Source organism: Canis lupus, chromosome 19 (assembly GCF_048164855.1).
Source record: "Canis lupus baileyi chromosome 19, mCanLup2.hap1, whole genome shotgun sequence".
In the NCBI taxonomy this organism is placed as follows: domain Eukaryota; kingdom Metazoa; phylum Chordata; class Mammalia; order Carnivora; family Canidae; genus Canis; species Canis lupus.
The window spans coordinates 4,668,540-4,696,417 of NC_132856.1; the positions used below are offsets into that span (position 1 = coordinate 4,668,540).

A 27,878-nucleotide genomic window follows, 5' to 3' on the forward strand; every position below is an offset into this window, starting at 1 on the left:
AGTTCATACCCCAGGACCAGATGCTGACAACAGCAGGTAGTCCTGAGGTTGAGTCCATCCATCCGTGAGAGGGGAGCAGCCCTGTGGGGACCTGTCTCGATGTGTTGGTAAGCCAAGTTGTGCTGTGGAGAAGCTGGACTTGTGTCTAGTTATCTGCCCAACAGAACTGAAAACGTGGGTCCACACAAAAACTTGTATGTGAATGTTCACAGCAGCATCATTTATTATAGTCAAAAAAGTGGAAACAACTTGAATGTCCACTAACCAATGAACAAAATGTGATACATCCACATAATAGAATAATAGTCAGCCATGAAAAAGGAATGAAGTACTGATACACATACTTCGCTATGGGTGAACCTTGAAAACCTACTGAATAAAAGAAGACAGACATAAAAGGCCACGTGTTGTATGATTCCGTTTATGTGAAATGTCTAGAACAGTCAAATCCATAAAGATAGTAGATTAGTGGTTCCCAAGGTCTCAGGGGAGGGATGAAGGAGAAGTGGGAAGTGACTGTTACTGGGTACAGATTCTTCTTGGTGTGATGAAAATTTTCTAGAATTGGTGTTTATGATTGCACAACATTGTTAATATATTAAAAACCACTGGATTGTGAAATTAATTAGGTGTGCAGTAAAGAATCTGGCCTTACCCAAAAGGTCTGGCCTTTGCCTTTTGCTTCTGGGAAGTGATATCTGTCATAGCTATTAGGGGTGCCTTTGCTTAGGTTGGGGGATGACCACACCAGAACTTAGGTTAGGATGGGACCACCTCACCTGATAGTGACCACACACCCTTTTGTGTCTCTCCCTCTAGCCGATTTTAATCTGTATCCTTTCCCTGTAATAAGCTCTGAGTGTAACAGCTTTCAATGAATTATGTGAGTTCTTGTACCAAATTGATGAGCCTGAGGGTGGTATTAGAAACCTCTTGGACTTCAGTTGGTACCAGAAGTCAGGGCAGTTTGGGGGATTGTGACCTCAAATTTTGCAGTTTGGCTAAGTCAGATGGTATGATATATGAATTATATCTCAATGAGTAGTTTTTTCCCCAGTAGAAGAAATAATATATGTTCACTGACCCCAGTTCAGTTAATCTACAAGTAAAAAGTTGTGAACCAGACAAAAAATTCACATGCTTGGAAATTAGCAAATACTTCCAAACAACCCATGGATCAAAAGAGAAATTGTAATAGAAATTAGACATTACTGAATTGAACAATAATGAAAATAGAATAATATGTAAATTTGTGGGACGATGTTAAAGTGTTATTAAGAGGAAACTTTATAGACTTAAATGTTTATATTAGAAAAAAATAAAGGCTGAAAATGATAGATGTTGCAGACATCAAAATAAATGTTTTAAACCAGGTCAATAAATTTAAATATGTATAAGAAATTCCAAAAGTAATATCAAAAATATTTTCAGATGAGATAGTTTAATCAGGTCTCTGGATACAAACATTAATGTAAAAATCTATTGAATTTCTGAATAATATCTACATACAAAAAATCATTTTTTAAGAAAAGCACTTTTAAAGTATAAAAATACGAATTTCGCATTAATAAATTCAACAAAAAGGAGTACAAGATCTCCATCATGAATATAATAGAACTTTTAGGATCGCCTGGGTGGCTCAGTTGGTTAAGTGCCTGCCTTTGGTCCAGGTCATGATCCCAAGTTCTGGGATTGAGCCCTGATTGAGCCCCGAGTCAGGCTCCCTGCTCAGCAGGGAATCTGCCCTTCCCTCTACCTCTGCCCCTCCCTCTCACATGTGTTCTCTCAAATAAATGAATAAAATATTTTTTTTAAAAAAACTTTGACACATTAAAGAAAACCTAAATAAGTGAAGGAGGACCTGTCATGTTCATGGATTGGAACACTCAATATTGTAGAGGTGTCAGTTATGTGCAAACTGGATATATAGATTCAAGGCAATCCCAATTTAAAAATACTAATACCAAAAAAAGAATTCTAATACCAACTTTTAAAGAAGTATGGTACTTGAAAATCTGATTTAAAAATGCACATCATCATTCAAGATACACTCTTTTTTTTTTTAATTTTTATTTATTTATGATAGTCACACAGAGAGAGAGAGAGAGAGGCAGAGACACAGGCAGAGGGAGAAGCAGGCTCCATGCACCGGGAGCCCGACGTGGGATTCAATCCCAGGTCTCCAGGATCGCGCCCTGGGCCAAAGGCAGGCGCCAAACTGCTACGCCACCCAGGGATCCCTCAAGATACACTCTTGAATAAGAAATGTAAGATGGAGCACTTGCTCTACGAGGTATCAAGGCTCATTATAAATCTATGGTGATTAAGACAGTTTATTGGTTCACAGATAAACAAACGGACATATGGAATATAATAGAAAATCCAAAGACCTACATGTAAGCAGTCACATGACTATGACATGTGACATTGCAAAATCAGTGGGAAATGAATATACTAAAACCATTGAATTGTACACATTAAAAGGGTGCATTTACATAATATACCTCTTCATACCCACTAGTTTGGCTAGAATTAAGCATGTCAGATAATAGCAAGTGTTGACAAGGACGTGGAGAAATTAGAATTATCATTCACTGCTGGTAAGAAGTAGATGAATTAGATGGTAGAGTCACTTTAGTAAACAGTCTGGCAGTTCCTCAGATGAGTGAAGAGTTACTATTTGACCTAAGAGTACTACTCCTAGGTAAATGCCCAAGATATATGAGAACATATGTCCACACTAAAAACTATATAACTATTTAGAACAGTATTATAAAACCCATGAGGTATAAACAGTCCAAATGTCCATTAATTGACTAATAGCTAAACAAATGTGATATGTAAATACAATAACGAATTGTTCCTTGGACATGAAAAGGAATGAAACACAGACTCATGCTACAACATGGATGAACCTTGAAAATACTAAGCGAAGTCAAAGAAGCCAGTCACAAAGACCTGCCCTGACTTCTGGTACCAACTGAAGTCCAAGAAGTTTCTCATACCACCCTCAGGCTCATCGATTTGGTACAAGAACTCACATAATTCATTGAAAGCTGTTACACTCAGCTTTGTATGAGTCATTTATATGAAATGTTCAAAATAGGCAAATCTATAGAGACAGATTAGCCAATATTTAGGGCTGTGGGCCAGGGGTGAGAGTATGGGGTGATAGGGAGTGGGTACAAGCTTCTTTTTTAGGTGATGAGGAAGCTCAAAAATGGATTGTGATGATGATTGCACATATCTGTGACTAGACTAAAAATGATTGAATTATACATATTAAATGGATGAATTGTATGGTGTCTGAATTAAATCTTAGTTGAAAAATACCTCTAGTGGATTAAAAAAAAAATCAGTGAGGAAAGGAGAACCTTTACCAAAAAACGGTGTTGGGATAATTGTTTATCCATAAGAAAAGGGAAAATAATTTCCTGTTCAAATCATTCACAAAAATCCATTCCACCTGGATTAAAGATCTATGTACATTTTCAGCTTTTTCTTTTGGAATAATTATAGATTCACAGGAAGTTTAAAGAATATTACAGAGATCCCACATACTCTTTCCCCCACAGTGGTTACATCTTACTTAACTATAGTACGATATCTAAACCAGGACACCAACACCAGTACAATGTATGTGTTCTCTGTGCCAGTTTATCACATACAAATTTGTGTGACCACTAGTATGATGAAGATCTTGAACTGGTGTGCCACGACAGAGATCACTGTGTTTATAGTCACTGCCACCCTCTTTATCCTGTTTTCCATCTCCTTAATTTTTCATCTGTATGTAATCTTACATATTAATGGAATCATGCAGTATATGACTTTAGAAGATTGTTTTTCTTCCTACTCAGCATAAAGTGCTAGAGATCCATCCATATTTTTGCATGAATCAATGGTTTATTCCTCTTTGTTGCTGGATAGTATTTCATGGAATGCATGTGCCACAGTTTCACCATCCATCTGTTGAGGGGCATTTTGGTTATTTCCAGTTCTTGATATTACAAATGAAGCTGCTGTGAACAACAATGTACAGGTTTTTGGGTGAACATGTTTTCTTTTCTTTTTAATTGACTTACAATATGATATCAGTTCCAGATGTACAGGACAGTGGTTTGATATTTTTCTACATTGCAAAATGATCACTACCGTAGATCCAGTTACCATCTGTCACCATACAAAGTTATAATATCATTCTATTCCCTAGGTTGCACATCATATCCTCGTGACTTATTTATAACTAGAAATTTGTACCTCTTAATCCCCATTACCTGTTTCACTCATTCCTACCCCAGTCCCAACCCCAGCAGCTACCACTTTGATCTCTGTACCTATGGAATGTTTTGTTTTGTTTGCTCATTTGTTCTGGTTTTTAGAGTTCACATATAAGTGAAATAATACAGTATTTGTCTTTCTCTGACTTATTTCACTGAGCATAATACTTTTTAGGTTCATTCATGTTACTGCAATGGCAAGATCTTATTCTTTTATATGGCTGAGTAATATTCCATTACACACACACACACACACACACACACACACATCTTTATCCATTCACCTATTAATGGACACTTAGAATGCTTCTGTATCCTGGCTCTTGCAAATAATGCTGCAGTGAACATAGTGGTGCATATACTTTTTTGAATTAGTGTTTTCATTTTCTTTTGGCTGAATACCCAGGAGTGGAATTGCTGGATGATATTTTAAAAATTTGAGAAATCTCCATACTGTTTTCCACAGTGGCTGTACCAGTTTGCATTCCCACCAACAGTCCACAAGGGTTCCCCTCTCTCCACATCCTCCAACACCAACACTTGTTATTTCTTGTGTTTCTGATAATAGTCATCTGACAGATGTGAGGTGGTATCCCATTATGATTGTGATTTGCATTTCCCTGATGATCAGGAATGTTTGAGATCTTTTCATTAAGATCTACATTGTCTTCTATTCACCTTCTCTGCCCATTTTTTATTTGGGCTTATTTTGTTGATATTAGGTCATATGAGTTCTTTATATACTTTGGATATTGATCCTTTATTGGATATGTGTTTTTGCAAGTAGCTTCTCCCATTCAATGGATTACCTTTTCTTTTTGTTGGTTTAATTCACAATGCAAAATCTTTTGGTTTGATATAGTTCCATGTAGTTCCATTTGTTTGTTTTTTGCTTGTTGCCATTGCCCGAGGAGACAAAAAAAAAAAAAAAATACTTAGACCAATGTCAAAGAGCTTATTGCCTATGTTTTCTTCTGGGAGTTTTATGGTTTATTTTTATTTTTTAGTTTTATGGTTTTATTTAGGCCTTTAATCCACTTGAGTTGGTGTGTTGTGTAAGAATGTGATCCAGTTTTGTTCTTTTGTAGGTAGCTGTCCAGTTTTCCAACATCATTTGTTGAAGCGACTGTATTCCCATTGAATATTCATGCCTCCTTTGTTGTGCAGTAATTGACATGTAATCCTAGGTTTACTTCTGGGCTCTTCATTGTGTTCCATTGATCTGTGTCTATTTTTGTGCCAGTACCATACTGTTTTGATGACTACAGCTTTGTAGTATAACTTGAAGCCTGGAGTTGTAATACCTCCAGTTTTGTTTTTCTGTTTCAAGATTGCTTTGGCTATTCAGGGTCCACACACATTTTAGGATCATTTGTTCTAGCTATGTGGAAAATGCTATTGGTATTTTGATAGGGATTGCATTAAGTATGTGGATTGCTCTGGGTAGCATAGACATTTTAACAATATTCTTCTAATTCATGAGTATGGAATGTCTTTCTATTTCCTTGTGTCATCTTCAGTTTCTTCCTTTCCAATCTGTATTTCCTTTGTGTGGTAGTGAGGACTTGTGGTACTATTATATATGTAAAGAGTGGTGACATCCTTGCCTTGTTTCTGATCTTTGGTGGAAGACATTCAAATATGATGTTAGGTGTGGGTTTTTTGTAGATGTCTTTTATCACTTGGAGGAAGTTCCACTCTGTTCCTGATTCACTGAGACTTCCCTAATTCGCTGTTTCACACAATTCACAAAAATCAATTCCAGGTGGATTGAAACCCATTTGGAATACTTACAGATCACAATAAGTCGCAAAAATAATATAGAGTGGTTCCGTGCACCCAGTACCTAATTTCCTCCAACAGTGACGTCTGACATAAATAGAATGCCTTATTGATGGACAGACACAGTGCGGTCAACTAGACCACAGTTACCTGGTCTTTTTCAGAGTTCACCAGAAAAGAAAAATCCGTTTTTGAAAAGCAAAATTATAAAGCTTTTCTATGATTAGGATAAAGATTTCTTGAACAAGACAGAAGTACACAGAACAAAGGAAAGAAATGCTGCATTCGGCTACGTTAGAGTGAATAACTTGTTTATCCAAAGATCCCATAAAAATTGTGAAAAGACAAATTGAGAAATTTTTTGCAATGTGTGAAGCTAGTCTCCCGAATATGTAAAAACACCCATGAATCAATAAGAAAATAAAGCCAAGGGAGAGTGGGCAGAGGGCTTGAACAGGTACTTCACAGAAGAGGAAACCCTGTGACCAAACACAGATTCGCCAAGGGCATAAGCTGACTTTCCTCAGGTTGCACAGGGTGTAGGAGCAACGCGTGCACCAGGGGGGAGTGTGTTTAGACCCTCTGCCTGGCTGTGAGTGCCAGGGAGTCGAGTGTGAGCAGGGACGGGGGATGGGGACAGGGGCTAGGGGCAGGACAAGAGGAAACTGAGGCAGGTTTCAGCATTTTCACTGCCACAGTTTGGAAAGATAGATGTTCTATTTTTTTTTCAGATGATTTATTATTAATGCATTCCTTTTGTTTGTGTGTTTTTAAACAAGTAAAAAGATGAAAAAAGTTCTGCCAAAAGGGCAAAACTGCACAGCATTCCAGGAGGCCGCGGGGCAGAGCTGAAGCCCCGCCCTGCCCCGCGGCCTCCTCGCAGGGCCCCCGGAGCCGGAGCCGAACTGGGCAAATGCAAAGCGCTCTACAACTCGGCGCTGCTGTTCCGCCGCCGCCTCTACGCGGACCTGGAGACCGTCCTGTACCAGGTGCACCTCTTCAGGCCCCTGTCACAGCTCATGAAGCACTCGGCGCTGTACATCCGTGACACCGTTTCCCAGAAGGCCTTCCAGGCCCTGAGCAGGTGGGCCAGGCGGCCTCGGGGTAGGGCTGCCTCCCTGGGGACAGGCCGCGGGGCACCCTCCAGGTGCAGTTTCTATTCATATTTTTTAAGGTTTTATTTATTGGAAGGAGAGCGAGAGCACAAGCAGGGAGGAGGGGCAGAGGGAGAGGGAGAAGCAGACTCCCCGCTGAGCAGGGAGCCCCACGTGGGACTCCATCCTAGGACCCTGAGATCATGACCTGAGCCCAAGGCAGACACTTAACCCACTGAGCCATCCAGGTACCCCAGTTTTTATTATTCTTATGCCCAAAGGAGCCAGGCCTGGAGTGGAGTACAGTTCCGAGGGGCCCAGAACCTGTGTCATTCCCAGGGACTGGTGCACGTGCTCTCCCAAGGGGGTTTTGGAAACAAGGGAACACAGGTCACACAAAGCTATCTGCTGTTCTTGAGGAATAGCCTAGAATAGCCTGAGCAGTGAGTAATGAGGACCAGAAGCAGATCCACCGGAACTGCAACAGTTTTCTCTACCTGAATGCTTGCCTTTGTTTGCTTCTTCCCTCACCTCCTCTCCAGAAAGGCATCCTCCAAGATCTCAGTCTTACACTACGTGCGTGCCTTTACCTGTGCTGTTCCCTCTGCTCCAGCGCTGGTGACCCTGGGGAACCGTGTGCTTCTCCCGCTGGACTGAGCGTGGCTCGTGCCCTGGGAGGGCCTACTCCTTTCACGTAGGGAGCAGGAGGGCCGGGCGAGACACACCCAGTTTGGCAGTGGAGACTGACTGAGCGTGGTGCAGTGGGGTCCCTGGGACTGTGCATGGCCAGCCGCACTGGGCTTTGTGGGGACAGCAAAGGGCAGTGGCCGGTTCTTTCAGGAAGTCAGCAGGGCCTGACCTAGTGCATCCGTGGCAGGCCTTCCTTGGGTGGACAGTCTCCTCACTGTAGTCTGGGGCAGGAGGTGCACACCATCTCTTTACACTTTATTTTATTTATTTTTTTTTATTTTTATTTTTTTAATTTTTTATTTATTTATGATAGTCACACAGAGAGAAAGAGAGGCAGAGACACAGGCAGAGGGAGAAGCAGGCTCCATGCACCAGGAGCCCGATGTGGGATTCGATCCCGAGTCTCCAGGATCGTGCCCTGGGCCAAAGGCAGGCTCCAAACCGCTGCGCCACCCAGGGATCCCTCTTTACACTTTAAAGCCCGTAACAGCCCTGGCTGAGAGTTGGCTCCCAGCTTACCAAATGTGTTAATAAAGGAGACGGTGGAAGCAGGAGGAGAGAAAGGGAGAGAGCCCAGGGACGTGGAGGAAAGGGACTTAGTCCTATTATCCCCCACCTGGTCACCTCAGGCACAAGCGGGCTACGGCTGGGCACCCCACGACAGCAGGCTGAAGCTGCAAGCCAGGAGGGGTGGGCGGTCCAGTGGGCCTCAGCAGGCTCATGCTGGGGAAGTGCTGGAGCATCTGGGTGTCTAGAGCTTTGGCCGTCAGTGAGGGGAGGCTGGGCCTTGCTCTGCCCTGCTAGGAGATGGCTGGGGGTCGGGGGTGTTAGGGAAGGGCAATAAAACTGCTAGTAAGTGCTTGCTGCATCCCACGTAGCTGCGTTCATCAGGGCTTTATTCCAATCTGAAAAGTCCAGGGGCAGGCCAGGGGCCTCAGCTGGTAAGAGGCAGAGACCGTGTCTCCAGGCCTGCCCCTTAACGCTGGACCTCAGAAGTATCAGAGACAGTGAGCAGCAGCAAGTGACAGGCCCTGGCATGAGGCTACAGAGTGTCAGCGTGAACCAGTGCCCATAGTACACCAGGCCCCCGGGAGAGGAGAGCAGGGAGGACTCTCAGGGCAGGGCCTGGGAGGGTGGTTGCTCAGTCCTTGAGCTTTGCTGAGATCCGAGGCTGTGTGTGTGGTGCCCTCTGTGTGGCAGGAGCTCTGAGATCCACACCCCTGGTGGCTGGCTGGTTGGGGCTGCTCCCAGGTGGGATGTGGGGAGGTGACAGGCATGGAATAAGGCCACAGTAGCAGAAAAGTAATCAGAGTGGATTGTGGAAATCCTTACCTTCTGGGGGCTGGGAGGGGAGCGAAAAGGAAGCATTCTCTTTTGTGGGCTGGTTCAGGTGCACTCTCGGCTTGGCATACGAGTTCTGTGATCTGGGACCAGCTAAACAACTTCTGAGCTTCATTTTCTCTTGTAAAACGGGGCTGGTTTGATGATCTTGAGAGATAGGTAAGGCCATGCGGGTGGCCTTCTGCCTTGCAGGATCTACTGCATCTGCCATCACAGCACCAAGCTCAGAGAGGTGATCACGAGAGACCTGCTGCCATCCTCCGCCATGGTCAAAGACTTGAGCCAGGAGTTGGGGCTGCCCATTTCTCAAGAAGATCTCACAGAAGGAAAACTGTTGGCCTTGCCATCTCAGCACACCCTCAGTCTTGAGCACTTCCTAAGTCAGAAATCCACCCTTGCTTACGAGATCCAGGCCCACCAGGAGAAGTATCTGCAGTGGCGGAACACCATGGTGCTAAAGAACAAGGGCCAGGGGTCCAGCCTGGTCCAGGTGGGCACTCTCTCCTCCCCGAGTCAGGGGCCCCAGGCCTTCGCCTCAACTGGGGCTGTCCAGTCACTGGTGGGGAGATACAGGGTAGATGACCAGTTCTGTATCTGCTCTCCTGGGATCCCGGGCAGGGTGGGCAAGGAGTACTGGCTGTGGGACTGAACCAGGTCAGAGGCGTGCATTCCAGCCCTCAGGTCCCTATCCTTCCTGAAAGTGACTAGGAATGCTTTTATATGGCCCAAATGGCCAAGGAGAACCTCCCTCACTTCACGCCAACCAAAAAGGTGTGACTTGAGGCTGTCCACTTAGGGTCTCTGTGAAGCACCCTCACCCCAACCTCTAGTAAAAAGAAAGTCTCTTAGAAGTTTATAAGCTTTGAAAGTGTATATTGTTGGCTTTTTAAAAGCTTTTGTTTATTTATTTGAGACAGAGTGAGCACACAAGCAGGCCAGGAGGGTCAGAAGGAGAGGGAGATGCAGGGAGCCTGATGCAGGGCTCGACCCCAGGACCCTAGAGTCATGACCTGAGCCTAAGGCAGAAGCTTAACTGACTGAGCCACCTAAGCATCCTTACCTTTTTAGCTTCTTGAGTTGACTACTTCATTCATTTTTATTCTTTCTTATTTAATAAGAAAGGCTACACATTTTTCTCTGTATACATCCTTGGCCAAATTTTGTGAAGTGTTACACGTATTGTGTGTTCCGATTGTTATTTGCCTTAGATTCCATACAAATTATAAAACAAGACTGAGGTATAAGCCTATAAAAAAGTCGAACAACTGAGAGTATAAAGTACAGAGTCAAATAGGAGTGGTAAGAGCAGACATGCTTGTTTTCTTTCTGATCTTGAGGGGGAAGCAACTTTTGGCCATTAAGTTGGATATTAACTGCAGGTTTGGGGTACACTTTTTCAGTTGAGGAAGTTTTCTTGTAGTCTTAGTTTGTTGTTTTTATCATGAATAAATGTTGGATTTTGTCAAATGCTTTTTTTCCCTGTATATATTGTGGTTCTCTCTTTTATTTATACAGTGGATTACGTTACTTGATATTTGGATGTTAATATGATTTTGCATTCCTGGGATATTTCTCACTTGGTAATGGCACATGATCTTTTATCTATGTGTTTCTGAATTTAGTTTGCTAATATTTTGTATTTTTCTTGTGATAGCTTTGTCCAACACTGGTACCTGTGTAATATTGGTCCTGTAATGAGTTGGTGTTTCCTCTCCTTCTATTTTCTGGAAATAACGTGACATGTTGGCATTCATTCTCTCAGTATTTTGGTAGAACTAACCAGTGAAGCCATCTAAGCCTGAGCTTTTCTTGGGTAAATTTTAAATGACTAGTTTTATCTCTTTACTTGTTATAAGTCTGTTCAGATTGTCTCTTTCTTAAAACAGGTTTGATAATTTGTGTCTTTCCAGGAATTTGTCCATGTCATGTAAATCACCTCGTTTGTTCACATACAGTTGTTCATGGGATTCTCTTATAATCCTTTTAATTTCTGTAAAGTCAGTAGAATGTCTCCTCTTTCATTCCTGATTGTACTAATTTGTATCTTTTTCTTTCTTGAGCAGTCTAGCTAAGGATATGCCAATGTTGGTGGTCTTTTTGAAGAACTACTTTTGGAGTTTGTTCATTTTCTCTATTTTTCTATTTCATGTTTTTCTATCCTAAACTGTATTACAATTTCTTCTTTCTGCTTATTTGGATTCAATTTGCGACTCTAGTTTGCTAAAGAGTAAAGTTAAGTTTCTGATTTGGACCTTTTTTTATACATGTATTTACAGCTACAAATTTCTGCCTAAACACTACTTTAGTTGCATCCCATAAACTTGGTATGTTGTATTTTTATTTCATTCATCACAAAATATTTTATAATTTCCATTGTAGTTTTTAGAAATTTAGAATTTAATTTTGTTGTGACTGGAGAACATACTTTGTATGGTTTCTATCCTATGAAATTTATTACAATTTCTCTTATGGCCTAGATCCATCTTTAGGCTTGAAATGAATATATATTCTCCTGACATTGGGAGGAATGTTATATAAATGACAGGAGCTGATAATAGTGTTTTTCAGGTCTCCTGTGGTATTGATTTTCCTTCTAGTTGTTCTATCAGTTGTTGGGATTGAGGTATTAAAGTCTCTATTCGTGGTTGAATCATCTGTTTCTCCTTTCAATTCTGTTGATTTTTGCTTATTGTATTTTGGGGCTCTGTTGTTAGATATGTTTGTGTTTATAACTATATCTTCCTGGTGAACTGCCATTTTAATCACTATAAAATATCCCTTTTTGTTCCTAATAACATTTCTTGTCTCAAAAAAAACACTTTGTATTATGTTAATTTACTCACACTGGCTCTCTTCTGGTTTGCATACTACATATTTTTTCCACCCCTTTGACTTTCTTTCTTTCTTTTTTTTTTTAAGATTTTATTTATTTATTAGAGATACAGAGAGAGAGAAACAGGCAGAGGGAGAAGCAGGCTCCATGCAGGGAGCCCGACATGGGACTCCATCCCGGGTCTCCAGGATCAGGCCCTGGGCTGAAGGTGGCGCTAAACCGCTGAGCCACCTGGGCTGCCCTCCACCCGCTTTGACTTTCAAACTATTTATGCCTTTGCATCCAATATACGTCCACTTTAAACAACAAGTGGCTGGATCTTTTATCAAAAAAATCCAGTCTGACAATCTTTGTTTGATTGTCCATTTATGCATAATATAATTATTGATGTTTTAATTAATTTTAATTGATGTTTTAATTGATGTCTTTTGTTTAATGTATTAAGTATTAAAAAATGTATTAAGTATTGATTTTGATCCTCTGTTGTTTCTTTACTGCCTCCTTTTTGTGTTGAGCAGATATTTTTAGTGCATCATTTTAATTCCCTCATTGATTGTTTTCCTTAAAAAGTTATTTCTTAGGGGGCAGACCGGGTGGCTCAGCGGTTTAGCGCACCCTTCAGTCCAGGGTGTGATCCTGGAGACCGCGGATGGAGTCCCATGTCGGGCTCCCTGCGTGGAGCCTGCTTCTCCCTCTGCCTGTGTCTCTGCCTCTCTCTCTCTGTGTCTCTCATGAATAAATAAATAAAATCTTTTTAAAAAAAGTTATTTCTTAGGGGTTTCTCTAGGATTCTTCTATAATATGCATCTTCACAATCTACTACAACTTATAACTAGCTTTATTAGGGTAAAATGTAGAAACTATTCTATAATATAGTTCCATTTCCTCCCTTCCTTTATACTGTTATTGTTATGTTACATATATATATAATATGTTATATAGACATATAACAATCTCCAAATATAGTATTATTGTTTTATGCAATCATGTCTTTTAAAAGTTGAGAGAAGGAAAATGCATTTATGTATTTTATATTTATCATATATTTATCTTTTCCAGTGATTTTGTTAATGTAGTTCTTAGTTATCATCTGGTGTCATTTATTCTCAGCTTTAAAAGACCTCCTTTAGTATATCCGAGAAAGCAGGTACTACCAACAAATTCTACCTTTATCAGAGAATATTTTTATTTCACTATAATTTTTGAAAATGACTTTTGCTAGACATAGAATACTTGGTATTTACTGAAAATTTTTTCAGCACTTTGAAAATATTATTACACCGTGTCTCTATTCTTTCTGATGGACATTAAGCCATTAATCATATTGTTTTCTTGTACATGATGAGTCATTTTTTTCTTGCTGTTTCCAAGATTTTCTCATTGTCTTTTTCTTTTAGCTGTTGGACTCTAATATGTACAGGTGTGGATTTCTCTATATTTACCCTCCGTGGGATTCATTGAGCTTCCCTAGATCAGTAGATTAATGTTGCAGGTCTTAATTTCTTCAATACTTTTTTCTGTTCTTCCTCTCTCCCCATCCCCTTTGTCAGACTCCCATTATGTCCATGTTGGTTCACTTAACAATGTCCCACAGATCTTGAGGCACTATTAATATAAAAGATTCTTTTATTTCTATTCCTCAGACTGGATAATCTCTATCTTTAGGGTTCATATTCCTTTGTCACCTTATACCTGTTGTTTCCCTCTAATGAATTTTTCGTTTCAGTTACTGTACTTTACAACTGCAGAGTCTTCATTTAGCTTTTTTTTGAAAATATCTTTATTAGATGATCTATTTCTTGATCATATACTTTCTTTAAATTTTTAAAATAATTTGGGATCCCTGGGTGGCGCAGCGGTTTGGCACCTGCCTTTGGCCCAGGGCGCGATCCTGGAGACCTGGGATCGAATCCCACGTCGGGCTCCCGGTGCATGGAGCCTGCTTCTCCCTCTGCCTGTGTCTCTGCCTCTCTCTCTCTCTCTCTCTCTGTGACTATCATAAATAAATAAAAATTTTTTAAAAAATTAAATTTTTAAAATAATTTTCTTTAGTTTGTTAAATAACAGCTGCATTGAGGTCAACCAGCTGAACCCACTGGACAGTTTCTATTGACTGCTTTATTTTATTTTCCTGAATAATGTTTATGCTTTACTATTTCTTTGCACGTCTCCTAATTTTTGATTGGAAACTGGACATCTAATATGCATTGCAGCAACTCTGGATTCTGCTTTTTATCCCTAAGGGTGGTGGTATCTGTCATTTAATAACTTGCTTGCACAAAATCTGTGGAGTGTCTCCTCAGTGGTCTGTAGCAAGCTGCAGATAGAAAGCTTGCAGATAGCAATCTTTGCTGATTTTTTGTTTTTTAGAGAGAGTGTGTGTGCACACGAGTGTCGGGGGAGGGGCAGAAAGAGAATCTTAAGTAGGCTCCATGCCATGGATCTCACAATTCTGAGTTCATGACCTGAACTGAAATCAAGAGTCCACCCCTTAAGTGACTGAGCCACCTAGGTGCCCCTCTTTGTTTTTAAATTGTTTTTATTTTAAGCCTGTCTTCCTTGAGGTCACCACTGTGTCTGCATCAATCAGTCATCAGCCAACAAATGGTCAGAAGTTGCCCGCCTCTAGGCAGCCAGGTTTTCAATCTTTATCAATGGATCTGTGTGTGGGTAGGGGCATGCATTCAGTTTCTCTGGCTTTGACTTTTCACTGGGTCCTCTCATGTCTCCTCTGCATGTGCAGGCAGGCAGTAACCAAGCATGTATGAAGAGCATATCAAGGTCCTTTGTGACCATCTCATTTCCTGTATCTCCCTGTTAAATTTTGATTAATTGCTTGCCTGTTGCTTGCCTCACATAGGATTGCAACCTCAGGCCTGCTGAACAGCTGGCCTGTTCTGTTTGTTTGCAGCTGACATTGCTATTGTTGCTTATAATTAGCCATGCACATGGGGTTTTTCAAGCTGCAGTTCAAATCAAGTAAGTCTGCATTTAAGCAGTACAGCCACGGATTTTCATGACTTGCACACCCTAACAGAACCACTGCTCTAAGTGCCCAGGGGTGGCAGGAGTGACACCAACTCCTACTGTTCTTAAGTTCACATTTTTATGAGTAAACACTTCTAAGTTTTTTGTATGTCTTTGCACAATTTCCAATGGTTGCTTTTGACAATTTTGTCCAGTTTTATTGTTTTTTGAGGAAAGGATTGAGCTCCTTACTCCACCATACTAGAAGTCCTATCTTCCTCCTTGCCAACTACAATTTTACTTGTTTGCTACAATGTGTGCATATGTGTTTGCAGGGGTGGGGGGGCAGAGGTTGTGTCTACTTTATCCTTTGCTTTACTATTTTTTTTCTTTCAGAAAGTCTTTGTGGATAATAAACTTTCAAGGTGCTTGTAGGTCCATGGTTATCATTGTCTTTGCTCTTGAATAGCAGCTGAGCTATTTGTAAGATTATACTTTCAAATCTCTGTACACAACCCTCCCCACAACCCCACCAAATCTACTGCTTTCCAAAATCAAGAATTGTAGGTAAGTCTGATGCCCATCTGATCCTTTTTCCTTTTTAACTAAACGTTACTTCCTCTGGAGTCTTTTTTAAAAACTTTCCTTTAATCCTTAATGTTCAGTCTAGGTGTCCAGGTAGGATCTCGTTTTTCATTGGAACTTGAAAGAACTTTCCTGCATTTTGTTTTCCCTCTTAATTTGTACTTACTGATATTTTACATTGTGTTCTGCTTATCTTCCACTTCTTTAAATTGATCTTTCCCTGTGACATCTATGTTAATTTATAGTTTTAAATTGCTTCAATCATGTTTTGTTTTGTTTTTTAAAGATTTTATTTATTCATGAGAGACAGAGAGAGGCAGAGACACAGGCAGAGGGAGAAGCAGGCTCCCTGCAGGGAGCCAGATGTGGGATGGGGGATCATGCCCTGAGGGGATCACGCCCTGAGCCAAAGGCAGGTGCCCACTCACTGAGCCACCCAGGCGTCTCTGCTTCAGTCGTGTTTTTATAGGAATTCTCACAAGTTCCTCTTTTATTTTTATGAATAAGTTGTTTTGTTAACTTTTATTAAATATACATATAAGAACATAAATGTGTGTACTGTTAAAAATAAAGCCAATATCCTATACCCACTAGCCAGCTTAAGAAAATCAAACATTATCAATACTTCTATAGTTTTTTGTGTGCTGTTTTCCACCTCTTACCCCTTACCCAGAAGTTACCACTATCCTAAATTTTATCTATTACTTGCTTTTCTCTTAAGGCTTACTGTCTATATTTGTGTTTTTGTGTGCTTCTAATTTTATTTTATTGCACTGTTGTTGATACTACATGCATATATATTCATAGACATTTTTTACATTTGCATATCTTTGAATGCTATAAAATGGAATAATACTGTATATAATTTTCTTTAAAGATTTTATTTATTCATGAGAGACAGAGAGAGGCAGGGACACAGGCAGAGGGAGAAGCAGGCTCCCTGCAGGGAGCCCAATGTGGAACTCGATCCTGGGATCATGCCCTGGGCCGATCCTGGGATCCTGGGATCATGCCCTGGGCCGAAGGCAGGCGCTCAACCGCTGAGCCACCCAGGTACCCTGATACTGTATATAATCTTATGCAATTTTAATTTTTACTCAGTATTAATGAGATTCAACCATATTTATGTGTCTAAGTGTAGGAATATACCATAATTAGTGGGCATTTGTATTCATATGTTTTGCTATTTAAGCAATTACATATTTTTAACATATCTTCTAAAATGATATGCAAGATTTTTTGAGATGTATACTTAGGATTTGAATTGTTAAATTGTACTTCCGCTTTCTTGGGTAACACTTTATCTTCCAAAATGTTTTTTTTTTAATTTTTTTAATTTTCTATTTTTTTAAATTTTTATTTATTTATGATAGTCACAGAGAGAGAGAGAGAGAGACAGGCAGAGACATAGGCAGAGGGAGAAGCAGGCTCCATGCACCGGGAGCCCGACGTGGGATTCGATCCCGGGTCTCCAGGATTGCGCCCAGGGCCAAAGGCAGGTGCCAAACCGCTGCGCCACCCAGGGATCCCCTTCCAAAATGTTTATACTATTATAAACCAGCCAGCGATGCGTTGACTTTGTTTTCCTACTTCCATGCTCACATCTGTTACAGTAAGACTTAAATTACTGCTAATCTAATGCATAATAGTATCTCATGAAGGTTTTAATTTGCATTTCATTGTTTATTAGTGTAGTTGAATATATTTTCATAAATTTGGTAATTTCTTTTACAAATGTGTCCTTTTGAACTTTAGGTGGTTTTGGTTTAATGTTCCCAGTGCTAACAACTGCATTTTATAAACACTGCAAATCTCTTTTGGTACTTGACTTCTTTTTACTCTCTTACTGGTGTCTTTTAATGGATAAAAAAGTTATTTTGTAAAATTTACATTTCCTTTAGGACTTACATTTTTTGCCTTACTTAAAACCTTTCCCACCCTAAAGTTATAAAACTAGTCTGTGTTTTCTTCTAGTAAGATTTAAATTTTTATCATACTTAAATTTTGAACTTATCTGTAATTTATTTTCCATATGAGGGTAGGAATCTAATTTCATTTCTAGCCTATCCCTCCTCAATGATATATACTGCCAGTTGTGTCAGATCAAGTTGCTATTTACACATGAGTTTATGGATATTTGAGATTTTTATTGAAATTGCATTTACAAATGCATTATTTCCTTCAAAGAATCAATATCTCTGTTGCTTTATTTACATATTATACACTTATTTTCTATTTCACTGATTTCAACTCTTTTTTTTCTTTTAAAGATTTCATTTATTTATTCATAGAGACAGAGAGAAAGGCAGAGACACAGGCAGAGGGAGAAGCAGGCACCATGCAGAGAGCCTGAGGTGGGACTTGATCCAGGGTCTCCAGGATCACACCCTGGGCTGCAGGCGGTGCTAAACCACTGCGCCACCAGGGCTGCCCCTGATTTCAACTCATTCCTTCCTACTTCAGCTTGAATTTGCTCCACTTTTTCTAATGTCTTCAGATGGATGTTTAGATAATTTTCAGACATGAATCATTATAATGTATTCATTTTACTAAAAACTTCCTATGACCATTAAGTGCATCCCCAAGTTTTTATACATCATATTTTCATGATGATTCAGTTAAAAATATTATCTATTTCCCATTTTCAATTTGTTCCTTGATCTGTGGGTTAGTGAATTGTGTAATTTCCAAATACTTTAGAATTTTTGTTACTCAGTTTTACACTTTGACTGCATTGTTATCAGAGAATATATTCTGTAAATTTCTATCCTTTGTTGCTATTTGATTTATGGTCCAAAATAGGCTAGTTCTGGAAAATGTTCCATAATACTTGGGGAAAAAAAGTATCCTGTAGCTGTAGATAGTGTTCCAAATACATCAACTTTGTTTTTTAGTGTTTTTTCCCCAAATACATATCTTTATTTTTAAATTCTGTTTCTTTTCCCAGTTAGTAGGGGAAGTCTGTTAAAATCTCCGAATATGATTATAGATTTCTTTATCCTCTGTTTTTGCTTTATATATGTCAAGTGATGTTTTAGATACATACAAATTTTGGACTGCTTTATCCTATTGATTTCTTTCATAAATATGATAGGTCTCTTTGTCTCTGATAATACTTTTTAGATATATATTAAATATAGTAAAATGCATAAATCTGAGGCGTTCAGCCTCATTCACTTTTATCTATATAGATACCTGTGAAGCCATCACACAGATCAGGGTGTAGTTGATTCTATCACCCCAGAAAGTACCATTTTTCTTCCCAATTAACTACTATCTTGAGGTTTACTTTCTTAGCAACTTTCAAACATACAATATAGTACTATTAACTATACCACGCTATATGTGACATCCCCATGATTTACTTATTGTATAACTGAGTTTGTACCTTTTGACCACATGTATCTATTTCACCCACCCCCCCAATTCTAGCAACCACCAATCTGTTGTGTACTTATGAGTTCCTATTTTTTAGATTCCACAAATAAGTGAGATCAGTCAATAGCTGTGTTTTTTCTGTCTTATTTGATTTAGCGTAATGCCCTCAAGACCCATCCATGTCATCACAGAAGGCAGGATTTCCTTCTGTTTTATGGCTAATATTGCATTGTGTTCACAACACACACAGACGCCCCATCTTCTTTGTCCAATCACCCACTGATAGGTTTCTTCCATGTCTTGGCTATTGTAAAGAACACTGCGATGAACATGGGGATGTATCTATCTTCTTGAGTTAGTGTTTTTGTTTTCTTCAGATAAATACAAGTGGAATTGCTGAATCATATGGTAGTTCCATTTAATTTTTTGAGGAATCTTCATACTATTTTCCATAGTGGCTGCACCAATTTACGTTCCTACCAAGAGTGCACAAGTATACCGTTTTTTCCCCCACATCTCCAACTGTTCTCTTTTTTTAAAAAAAAAAAAGATATTTGTTTATTCATGAGAGAGAGAGAGGCAGGCAGGCAGAGGGAGAAGCAGGCTCCATGCAGGGAGCCTGACGTGGGACTCAATCCTGGGTCTCCAGGATCATGCCCTGGCCCAAAGCAGGCGCTAAACCGCTGAGCCACCCAGGGATCCCCTATTTGTTTTTCTAATAGTCATTCTAACAAGTGTGAGATGAAATCTCATTGTGGTTTTGATTTCCATTTCCCTAATGATTAGTAATGTTAAGCACTTTTTCACTTACCTGTTGACCGTTTGTTTATCTTCTCTGGAAAAATGTCTATTCAGATCCTCTGCCCATTTTTTAATCAGGTGTGTTTTGTTGTTTGTTTTTTGTTATTGAGTTACAGGAGTTATTCATTTTGGATATTAACTCCTTATTGGTTGTATCACTTACAAATGCCTTCTCCCATTCAGTAAGTTGCCTTTTCATTTTGCGGATGATTTGTTTCCTTTGCTGTGTAGCTTTTTAGTTCCAAGTAGTCCCACTTATTTTTGCTCTTGTTGTCAAATCCAAAAAAAAAATCATTGCTAAGACTGATGTCAAGGAGCTAACTACCTATTTTTTTCTTCTAGGAACTTTACGGTTTCAGGTCTTAGGTTCAAGTCTTTAATACGTTTTGAATTAATTTTTGTGTATGGCCTAAGATAGAGGTCCAATTTTTTTTGGTATGTGGCCATCCTATTTTCCCAGCACTATTTATTGAAAAGACTATACCTTCTATATTGTATATTACTGGCTCCTTTGTTATAAATTGACTATACACGTGGGTTTATTTCTGGGCTCTCTGTTCTCTCCCATTGACCTATGTGTCTGTTGTTAAAGGCAGTATCACACTGTTTTGGTTACTATAGCTTTGTACTATATAGTTGAATCAGGAAATGTAGCCTCCAACTTTGCTCTTTCTCAAGATTGCTTTGGCTATTCGATGTCTTTTGTGGTTCCATAAAAATTTTAGAATTGTTCTATTTCTGTGAAAAATACCATTGAAATTTTGATAGGGATTGTATTGGATCAGAAGATTGCCTCAGTGTGTTTCTATTAAATGGTGAATGCTGCATAGGAAAAACTGTAGAGGCTCTTGATACCTTCCTCCAAAGAGGATTTACTTTTCTTCTAGCAGGCAAATAAAGGACAAATCTCTTAAACAGGCTTATCCCTTGTTTGGCCTTATTTCTAAAGCATAGATATTCTGAATTCTGAATTGTAAGCTTAGGGTATAACCTGGTGCCTTCCTCCTTGGCACACTCTGAAACTCATTTTTTGTTTCCCTAGCATGGTGACATTTTCCAAACTATCTGCTGCATTCATCTCATTCATGTGCAATTTAGGAATCAGCAAATACCTTGTGAACAAATTGCGTAGGAGAGGAAAAAGGATTCAGTGTACTTCCCTTCTCTCTAGATTCTTAGCCCCTCAGATTCTTAGTTCTTTGCTTGCTCTCCAGTGATGTCAAGCAGATATTCATTTTTCTTTGCAATCCTGTCAGTTGTTACTTAATGTATTTTGAGACTACATTGTGAAGTGCACAACCTTCATGATGGTTATAACTTCTTGCTGTTTTTCTCAATATACAATGTCTATCTGTGCCTCTCGAACATTTTTATCTTGAATTATGTGGTCAGATGTTAAAGATGCCACTCTAGTTTTTGTCTTGGCTTTGTGATTCTTTTTGCCTAATTTATATTCTTGCTTTAATTTCAACACTTTTTGTCTAAAGCAGTTTTTAAGGGATTTACTTTTTTAAGCAATTTCTATACCCAATGTGGGGCTTAAACTCAGAGTTGCATGTTCTACTAAGTGCCGCTAAAGCAGTTTTTATAGACAGCATACTGTTAGGTTAAAAAAATCCAATTTGAGATTAATTAATTGGCAAACAATCCACTTACTGAAAATATTGTTAGATTAGGCTTTTGAGGGACCACCTCCTTTTCTTTTAAATTCCTCCTATTCTGCTTTCTTTTGGTAGACCACGTTTTTTTTGTTGTTTTTTTTTTCTGATTTAAAAGTTTACATTCTTTGTTTCTAAGGTGGTTGTCCTGAAGACTACATTCATTTTTAGATATTCCTACTGAATTCTGAGACTTTTTATATTGCATTTCCTTTAAAAGACAAATAGCACACATATGCCCCTTTTTGTCTTTTCCTACTCCCACTCTACCATCCCTTTTATAGATCCAGTCTCCAGAATTTCAGTTCTAGGTTACTACACTTTCCTTGTAGTTTCCTTGTAGACAAGAAAACTATTAGGATACCGACACCATCACTTGCTACCTTTGTCCAAACACTCTTGGGTTTTCATCCTCCCTTTTGTATTTTTTCCCAAGTGTGTTTTCAAAGGAAAGTGTCTGGGTAAGCTTCCCAAGCCTCTGTGTGGGACGTGTGCCCCTGACACACTGCCATCAGTGGACTGGCAGTCTGCCTGGGTGTCCAGTCTTGGGTCGAAGCTCTTCACCTTGTCTATGGTATGGTTGCTGCGGAATCAGAGGCCAGTGTGGCACTTCTCCCGTCACAGGGGGGGGCTGCTCTTTTTCTGGAGGTTTTCAGGATTTGTCTCTGCCTTTGTGGTCTTACATGTCGCAGATAGTGTGCCCGGGCTTGGAATTCTACTTAAAATGTCCTACTCCTGCTTTCCCTGTCCTTTTGGGGCTTGTTATTTGGATATTTTCATTTTGGTTCCCAGTCTTTAAACTCAGGCTAATTTTATCTCAAGCTGGTTTCCAGTTTACTGATTTGTTCTCCATCTGCTCCACTTCCGCAGGGTGTCTCGCTCACTTGCGCCCTTTATTTATGTAAATAAGTATTATGTAAATATTTGTTTTATTATGTAAAACTCTAATGTTTTACACTCAATATTTGTTTCTTTAGTCTTTTAAGAATGATTACATTTGCCTTAAATTTCTACCCCATCCCTTCCAATAGCTTGGCTTCAGTTCTGTTTGTGTCTGGGGTCTTTTGTAACTGGTTCTATGTCTCAGGCACCTAGTTACTTTGGCTGTCAGTCCAGAGTTCCCTGCAGCCTTCAGCCCCAGGGCAGAGAACCCCAGATGTCCTGAACAACTGTTGACCACTGTTCTCACCTCACCATGTGATGTCTTTTGGGCAGAACTTCCACTTTTTTCCCAAGGCTGTAATCCACTAGTAAGGTTTAGAAGGAGCAGGGAACTTGCACTTTTGTGAAGGAGACTGACTCATTCCGACCAACCCTCCCACTGAGAACCACCAGAAAAACTGGAGAGAATACCCAGTGCTCTGATTGAAGCTAGGTGTGCACCACTTGGACGTCAGTCGCGCTTAGATGGCCCCTCTGGCACAGTCATCTTGAAGGTGCTCAAAGACAGGTGTTTTGTCCCTCATGCAATGAATGTGACCAGCCTTTGTCTTAAGTCCCTGTTGCTTCAAGCCATGGGGATCTTGTTGCCTTGATTTTTCACACTTTTGTGTGAATCACAGATTTAACTTTCCCTTGATTATTTTGCATTCTCTCTTACAGAAATCCCTCAGACTCCAAAGCCAAGACACTGGGGCTTGGCCTAAATAAGTGGTTAATGTGAGTCAAGGTCACTATCTTCAGCTTTAAAAATTTTTGTTTTGGGCAGCCCAGGTGGCCAGGGCGTGATCCTGGGGACCTGGGATCGAGTCCCACGTTGGGCTCCCTGCATGGAGCCTGTTCTCCCTCTGCTTGTGTCTCTGCCTCTCTGTGTCTCTCATGTATAAATAAATAAAATCTTTAAAAAAAATAAAACTTTTTGTTTCAAAACAGAAGATGGTGATTTTGCTGAAAGTTAATAGACAAGTGGTGGGCAAGCTACACCGCAATAGAGTGCAACTTTCTTTTCGGGGTCCCAGCCACTTCTCCCTGCAACACCGCAGCTTTCATCCACAAAGAAGCTAGCTGTCAGACCATCTTGGGGGCTCTGGAGAGAAGGTTGACACTCCCTATGTAGTCAGCACTTAAAGGTGACCATGGGCAAGGATGGTAGTCCTTGCTGCTTTAGGTCATAATCTACCCTGTATATGCATGAAAGCTTCAAGCTTCTCCCACTTCTGACCACCTGAGCCTCAAATTCTATCTGTGGCTGGCTCTTGTGTTCCAGTTACTTTAACCTTAGGCAAATCGCATCATGGTCCTGAGTTCCACCATGGACAGCGAGGGGTTAGAGCAGGTGGCCCTCTGGTAGCGTTCTGTGATTGAATGGCAGCTCTAGTATTCAGGACTTGGTATGTGCGCTGTGGCCTGGTCCCACAGATCATCTTGCTCACTACACGCTGGAAGCTGGTATTGAGGGGACTATAATGATTGGTGTCTCTTTCCACAGAAAAATATTACTAGAGCCTACCAGGTTAGTAAGAAGCCTCCAAAATCTGTGGTGAAGGTGATCAGAATTTCAGCCCCTACCAAAGATGCGGTTTATAACTACAGTATCCAGTCCCTGAATTCCACAGAGCTTGCTAAGAAGGAGCTGTATCGAGAGATGGCCAAGGTGAATGGGAGGCCCAGAGAGGGAGGCGGGCCGTCAATGCTTGTAACTCCAGACAGAAAAATAGTAATTGGCTAATCCAGTGAGCTCTCTCCTTTTTTGACTATACTGCCTAGAGATCAGCAAGGGATCTCTGGTGTGCATAAGAAAGCCAACCAATGGGAGGAAATAGACAGGCATCAGGTGCTGGGGGAGACATGTTCTGTTCCCGCACTATGTAGGGATCCTCCACACATAAGGGTGAGCCAACAGATCCTCAACATATGCTCATGTGTGCCTGGCTGCAAACCCCCTTAGAAAGCATTCTGTTGTCACCATGAAGGAAAAGCCCTGGCTTAGGCTTCCAACATGGTAGCTTTAGAAAAGGGTTGCTCTGTCAAAGAGAATGTGAACGTGACCCTCACAGTTGTTATTCTGAATGGTCCTTTACATTGTCAGGAACGGTGCCACCATTTCTAATGCTTGCCTGGAGATGGGAGGGCTAGTCAGCCCCTTCCACATCTGCTACCAGCCCTTCTATCCTCGTGTCTGCCCCTTGTTTCCAGGAGCCAAGGAAGAGATTCACATACTCCCAGAATTACCTCTCAGCCATGGTGGAGCCTCAGGACTCAGAGGAAGAGGAGAAGAAAGCCAGGAAGAAATCCCGCCAGGCCTGGCTCACAGCCAATGGATTCCAACTGACTGGTCTTCACAGAACCACTGAATGCGACCATCACCTCAGGCTGCCGCCCATTGGCACTGATCCAGAGCTGAATGAGGTCCACAGGGTGGAGAGGGGCCTCCAGTGGGGTGTCTACAGGGCCCTCCATCCTAACTTACTGTGTTGTTCTCGACGTAGGAGCGGAGGGAAAATGCACAGCCTGCTAGTGTGCTGGATCGAGAGAGGTGGAGCTGGGACCAGCGCCACCAGGACTTTGACCTGTATAAGCAGCCACCACTTTTCCTTGAGCTGCCCCGTCCTCCAGCACCTAAGCCTGTAACAGGTAAGACCTCTGCAAGGCTCAGCCTCCTGATGTGGGCAGTCAGGACCTCTGCTGCTTTGCATCTTTGGCAGTACCCTTTTTGTTTTAGCTGTCCTAACTTTCTAAGCTAGGAAGTCCAGAGTCAGAATGGGTCTGGCATTAATGTGCTAGGCTGGAACTCAAGAGCCCTGGATTCTAGCTCCAGCTGTGATACTAATTCGCTGTGGGTGATGTTGGACAAGTCCCTTCACTGTTCCTGGTCCCTGCTCCGTACCAGCTTATCTTATAGTATGCACGAGTTTGGAGATGGGCAGTGGGAGAGGAAGAGAATCCTCAAGTAGACTCCTTGCTGAGTGAGGAGCATAACCTGCAGGGCTTGATCCTAAGACCCTGAGATCCTGACCTAAGCCAAAAATCAAGAGCTGGCTGCTTAACCAATTGAGCCACTTAGGTGGCCCCGCTAGGCCCGGTTTCTTAGCTATCAAACTTGTAAGTTGGGAGACAGGTCTAAGGGCTGTCTGCACCCCAACACGCATTACCCAGGTCTAGATGCCCGGCCAGCAGCTGGGGGCAGAGGCTCTGGCCACCTCTGGGACCTTCTGACTCCATTCCTGCTCCAAGATGTTGCCATCTCCCACTGTGTGTGGGAAGGAGGGAGTTTAGAAGCATGAGTCCCTCTCATCCTTCTGTTTATAAAGATGGGCCTCCAGATCATTTGTACGTTCTCAGAGAACCAAAATCTGTTGGTTGCCAGAACCTTGGTTCAGGGAGAAAGTTTACCTAGTGACAAGGTTTGCCAGAGAAACCTTTCTCAGAAAGCTAGACCAGATAAACAAAATGGATTTCTTTCCTTCTCTAACCCTCGAAGGCAGCTGGTAACTGCTCCATGAAACAAGAGGAAGTGCCAACAAGCTGCTGAAATTTGTCTCCCTTCTGTCTGGCCCCTGCTGCCTTCCCTTCAGAACAAGCTCCAGGCTCTGGGGCTGCGTGGTCAGTCCTGTTGGTACAGACCAGCCCAGCAATGCCAGGCTTACCTCCTTGGCCCGACTGCTGCCACTGAACTCCACTGCAGGCCTTCCCAGCACACATTCCCTGGGCACAGATGCACACTGAGGCCTCTCCTCCCCACCATGTTTAAAGAAAACTTGGAAATGGTAGGGGGGAAAGGGAGATTTGAACCAGGGGTCCCAGCCTTTGAAACTCAGCCGAGTGAAGACAGAACCAGCCGCCGACAGGGGCGTCCATACTGCAGGGACTACAGTGAAGCCCCCTTTCCTGAATGGAGGTCCCGGGGGCACGGGGTCTGGACAGCTGCTTCCCAAGCTTCCCTGGCAAAGACCTTCTGTGCAGCCTCTGGTCGCTGGCATTGAACCAGATTAGTACTCCCCTTGCCAACAAAACACCCGAAGACCTTTAAGGTTTCACTGGTAACTTAGCTCCAGTGCCGTAAGATTTGTCAAGTTTTACCTTTTGAAGATTAGTTATCCAATCCCTGGCAGAGGGCTCAGGCCAGCCCAGTGTTTGCATAGCAGACTGACTTGTACTTGAAAAGAAAGGAGGGACGCCTGGGTGGCTCAGCAGTTGGGCACCTGCCTTCGGCCCAGGTCGTGATCCTGGGATCCAGGATCGAGTCCCGCATCAGGCTCCCTGCATGGAGCCTGCTTCTCCCTCTGTCTATGTCTCTGCCTCTCTCTCTGTGTCTCTCATGAATAAATAAATCTTAAAAAAAAAAAAAAAAAAAAAAAGAAAGGAAAGAGGAGCCTTGTCTTCTCTTCCCACCTCAGGGTGACATCTGTAGTGTGGTTTTCTGGAGCCCCAAACCACCTAGAACCAGAAGAAACCTCAAAGCTTGCCAGTGTGAGCATGCTGTGACCCAGTGTGGGGAAACAGCAGCAGAAAGGAGCCTAGACTAATGCAAAGGTCTAGTCATGCCTTAAGATTCCTTTTTGCCCCCCTCTTCAGGAGTAGAGGCCAACCTCTCTACAGACAGCAGAGAGAAAGGCCCCAGGCAGGAAAAAACATGTGTTATCATGTATCAGACCATAAAAAAGACCAGAGACAGGGCCTTAAAAATCCCTAGGGTACTGTGGTCTGGGCTGGGCACCCACCCCTCACCATCACCAAAGGGGGAAACTCGGCTCTGAGGAAAAACATGCTCAGTATACAGCGTGAGGGCTAAAAGGGTAAAGCATTTTATATTTGTTGTCAGATGGTTCCCAGTACACAGGTTAAGTGCATTTGTTCTATGAACACAGCTGGTCTTGCAGAAGTAGCTATCCATGCCTGCAACAGGTCCCCACCAACCTCCTGACGCAAAGGCAGCAGCACAAGCCCGTTGCCACTGTATGTCTCCTAAACTAGCAGAAGCCCCTCAGCTCCCAGGTGTCACCAACTGCATTCTCTCTCCTGTCTCTTCAGCACCTGGGATCAGGTCAAGTGGCAGTGCCAGCAGGGCAAAGCCTAAAGAAGCTCCGCCCCCAGGCCAGGAGAAAGTCCTTCTGGTCTATACTGGGAAAAAACATTTCCACTTGTAAAAATTCCAAGTGCTCCACCTCCCGGAGAAAGAGCTGACCAGCGATGGGTTGTGGCCTCGGGGCAGTAGGGAACACTGTCCATTTGCTTCAGGACGTCCTGTCCAGAGGGTGGGCACAGATGTAGGCTTGCTTTTCTAGGACCTGCTGGGACACTTTCTTAATCTGCTCATCTAGATTTTCTGGAGAATCTGAAAGCAAAAAATATTAATAGGTTTGTGAGAAAAGAAATACTGCTGGGGTGTGGCTTTTTTTTTTTTTTTTTTTTTAAATAAACAAAGTAGCCCACCCACTGTGAAGGAGCCCTGAAGCTAACTTTCCTCCTCCAAACCCTCAGGAAGTGTGATTCTGGCTGTAGGGAAAAAGAGGGATGGGGCTTCATCCTG

At 41.6% G+C, this 27,878-nt stretch overlaps 2 protein-coding genes across 25 annotated transcripts in view; one reads left to right on the top strand and one right to left on the bottom strand.

Annotated features, from left to right (window-relative positions):
• Nucleotides 1–27,878, top strand: part of CFAP92 (cilia and flagella associated protein 92 (putative)) — a 60,594-nt gene that overhangs the window by 31,317 nt on the left and 1,399 nt on the right. For 14 of the 20 annotated variants that reach the window (XM_072784950.1, XM_072784942.1, XM_072784938.1 and 11 more), the window contains 5 exons: nucleotides 6,946–7,146; nucleotides 9,380–9,677; nucleotides 23,838–24,002; nucleotides 24,545–24,757; nucleotides 24,838–24,982. In XM_072784950.1, the coding sequence (XP_072641051.1) occupies nucleotides 6,946–7,146; nucleotides 9,380–9,677; nucleotides 23,838–24,002; nucleotides 24,545–24,757; nucleotides 24,838–24,982 (1,022 nt within the window). Of the gene's footprint in view, nucleotides 1–6,945; nucleotides 7,147–9,379; nucleotides 9,678–23,837; nucleotides 24,003–24,544; nucleotides 24,758–24,837; nucleotides 24,983–25,829; nucleotides 27,464–27,878 lie in introns of those variants that run through there. The other 6 variants (XM_072784952.1, XM_072784953.1, XM_072784947.1 and 3 more) reach the window with 5 other exon arrangements.
• The window catches only part of ACAD9 (acyl-CoA dehydrogenase family member 9), a 49,595-nt gene continuing 48,847 nt past the window's right edge, over nucleotides 27,131–27,878 (bottom strand). For all 5 annotated transcript variants that reach the window (XM_072784955.1, XM_072784954.1, XM_072784958.1 and 2 more), the window contains one exon: nucleotides 27,131–27,683. In XM_072784955.1, the coding sequence (XP_072641056.1) occupies nucleotides 27,583–27,683 (101 nt within the window). In that variant the 3' untranslated portion in view covers nucleotides 27,131–27,582. The remainder of the gene's footprint in view (nucleotides 27,684–27,878) is intronic.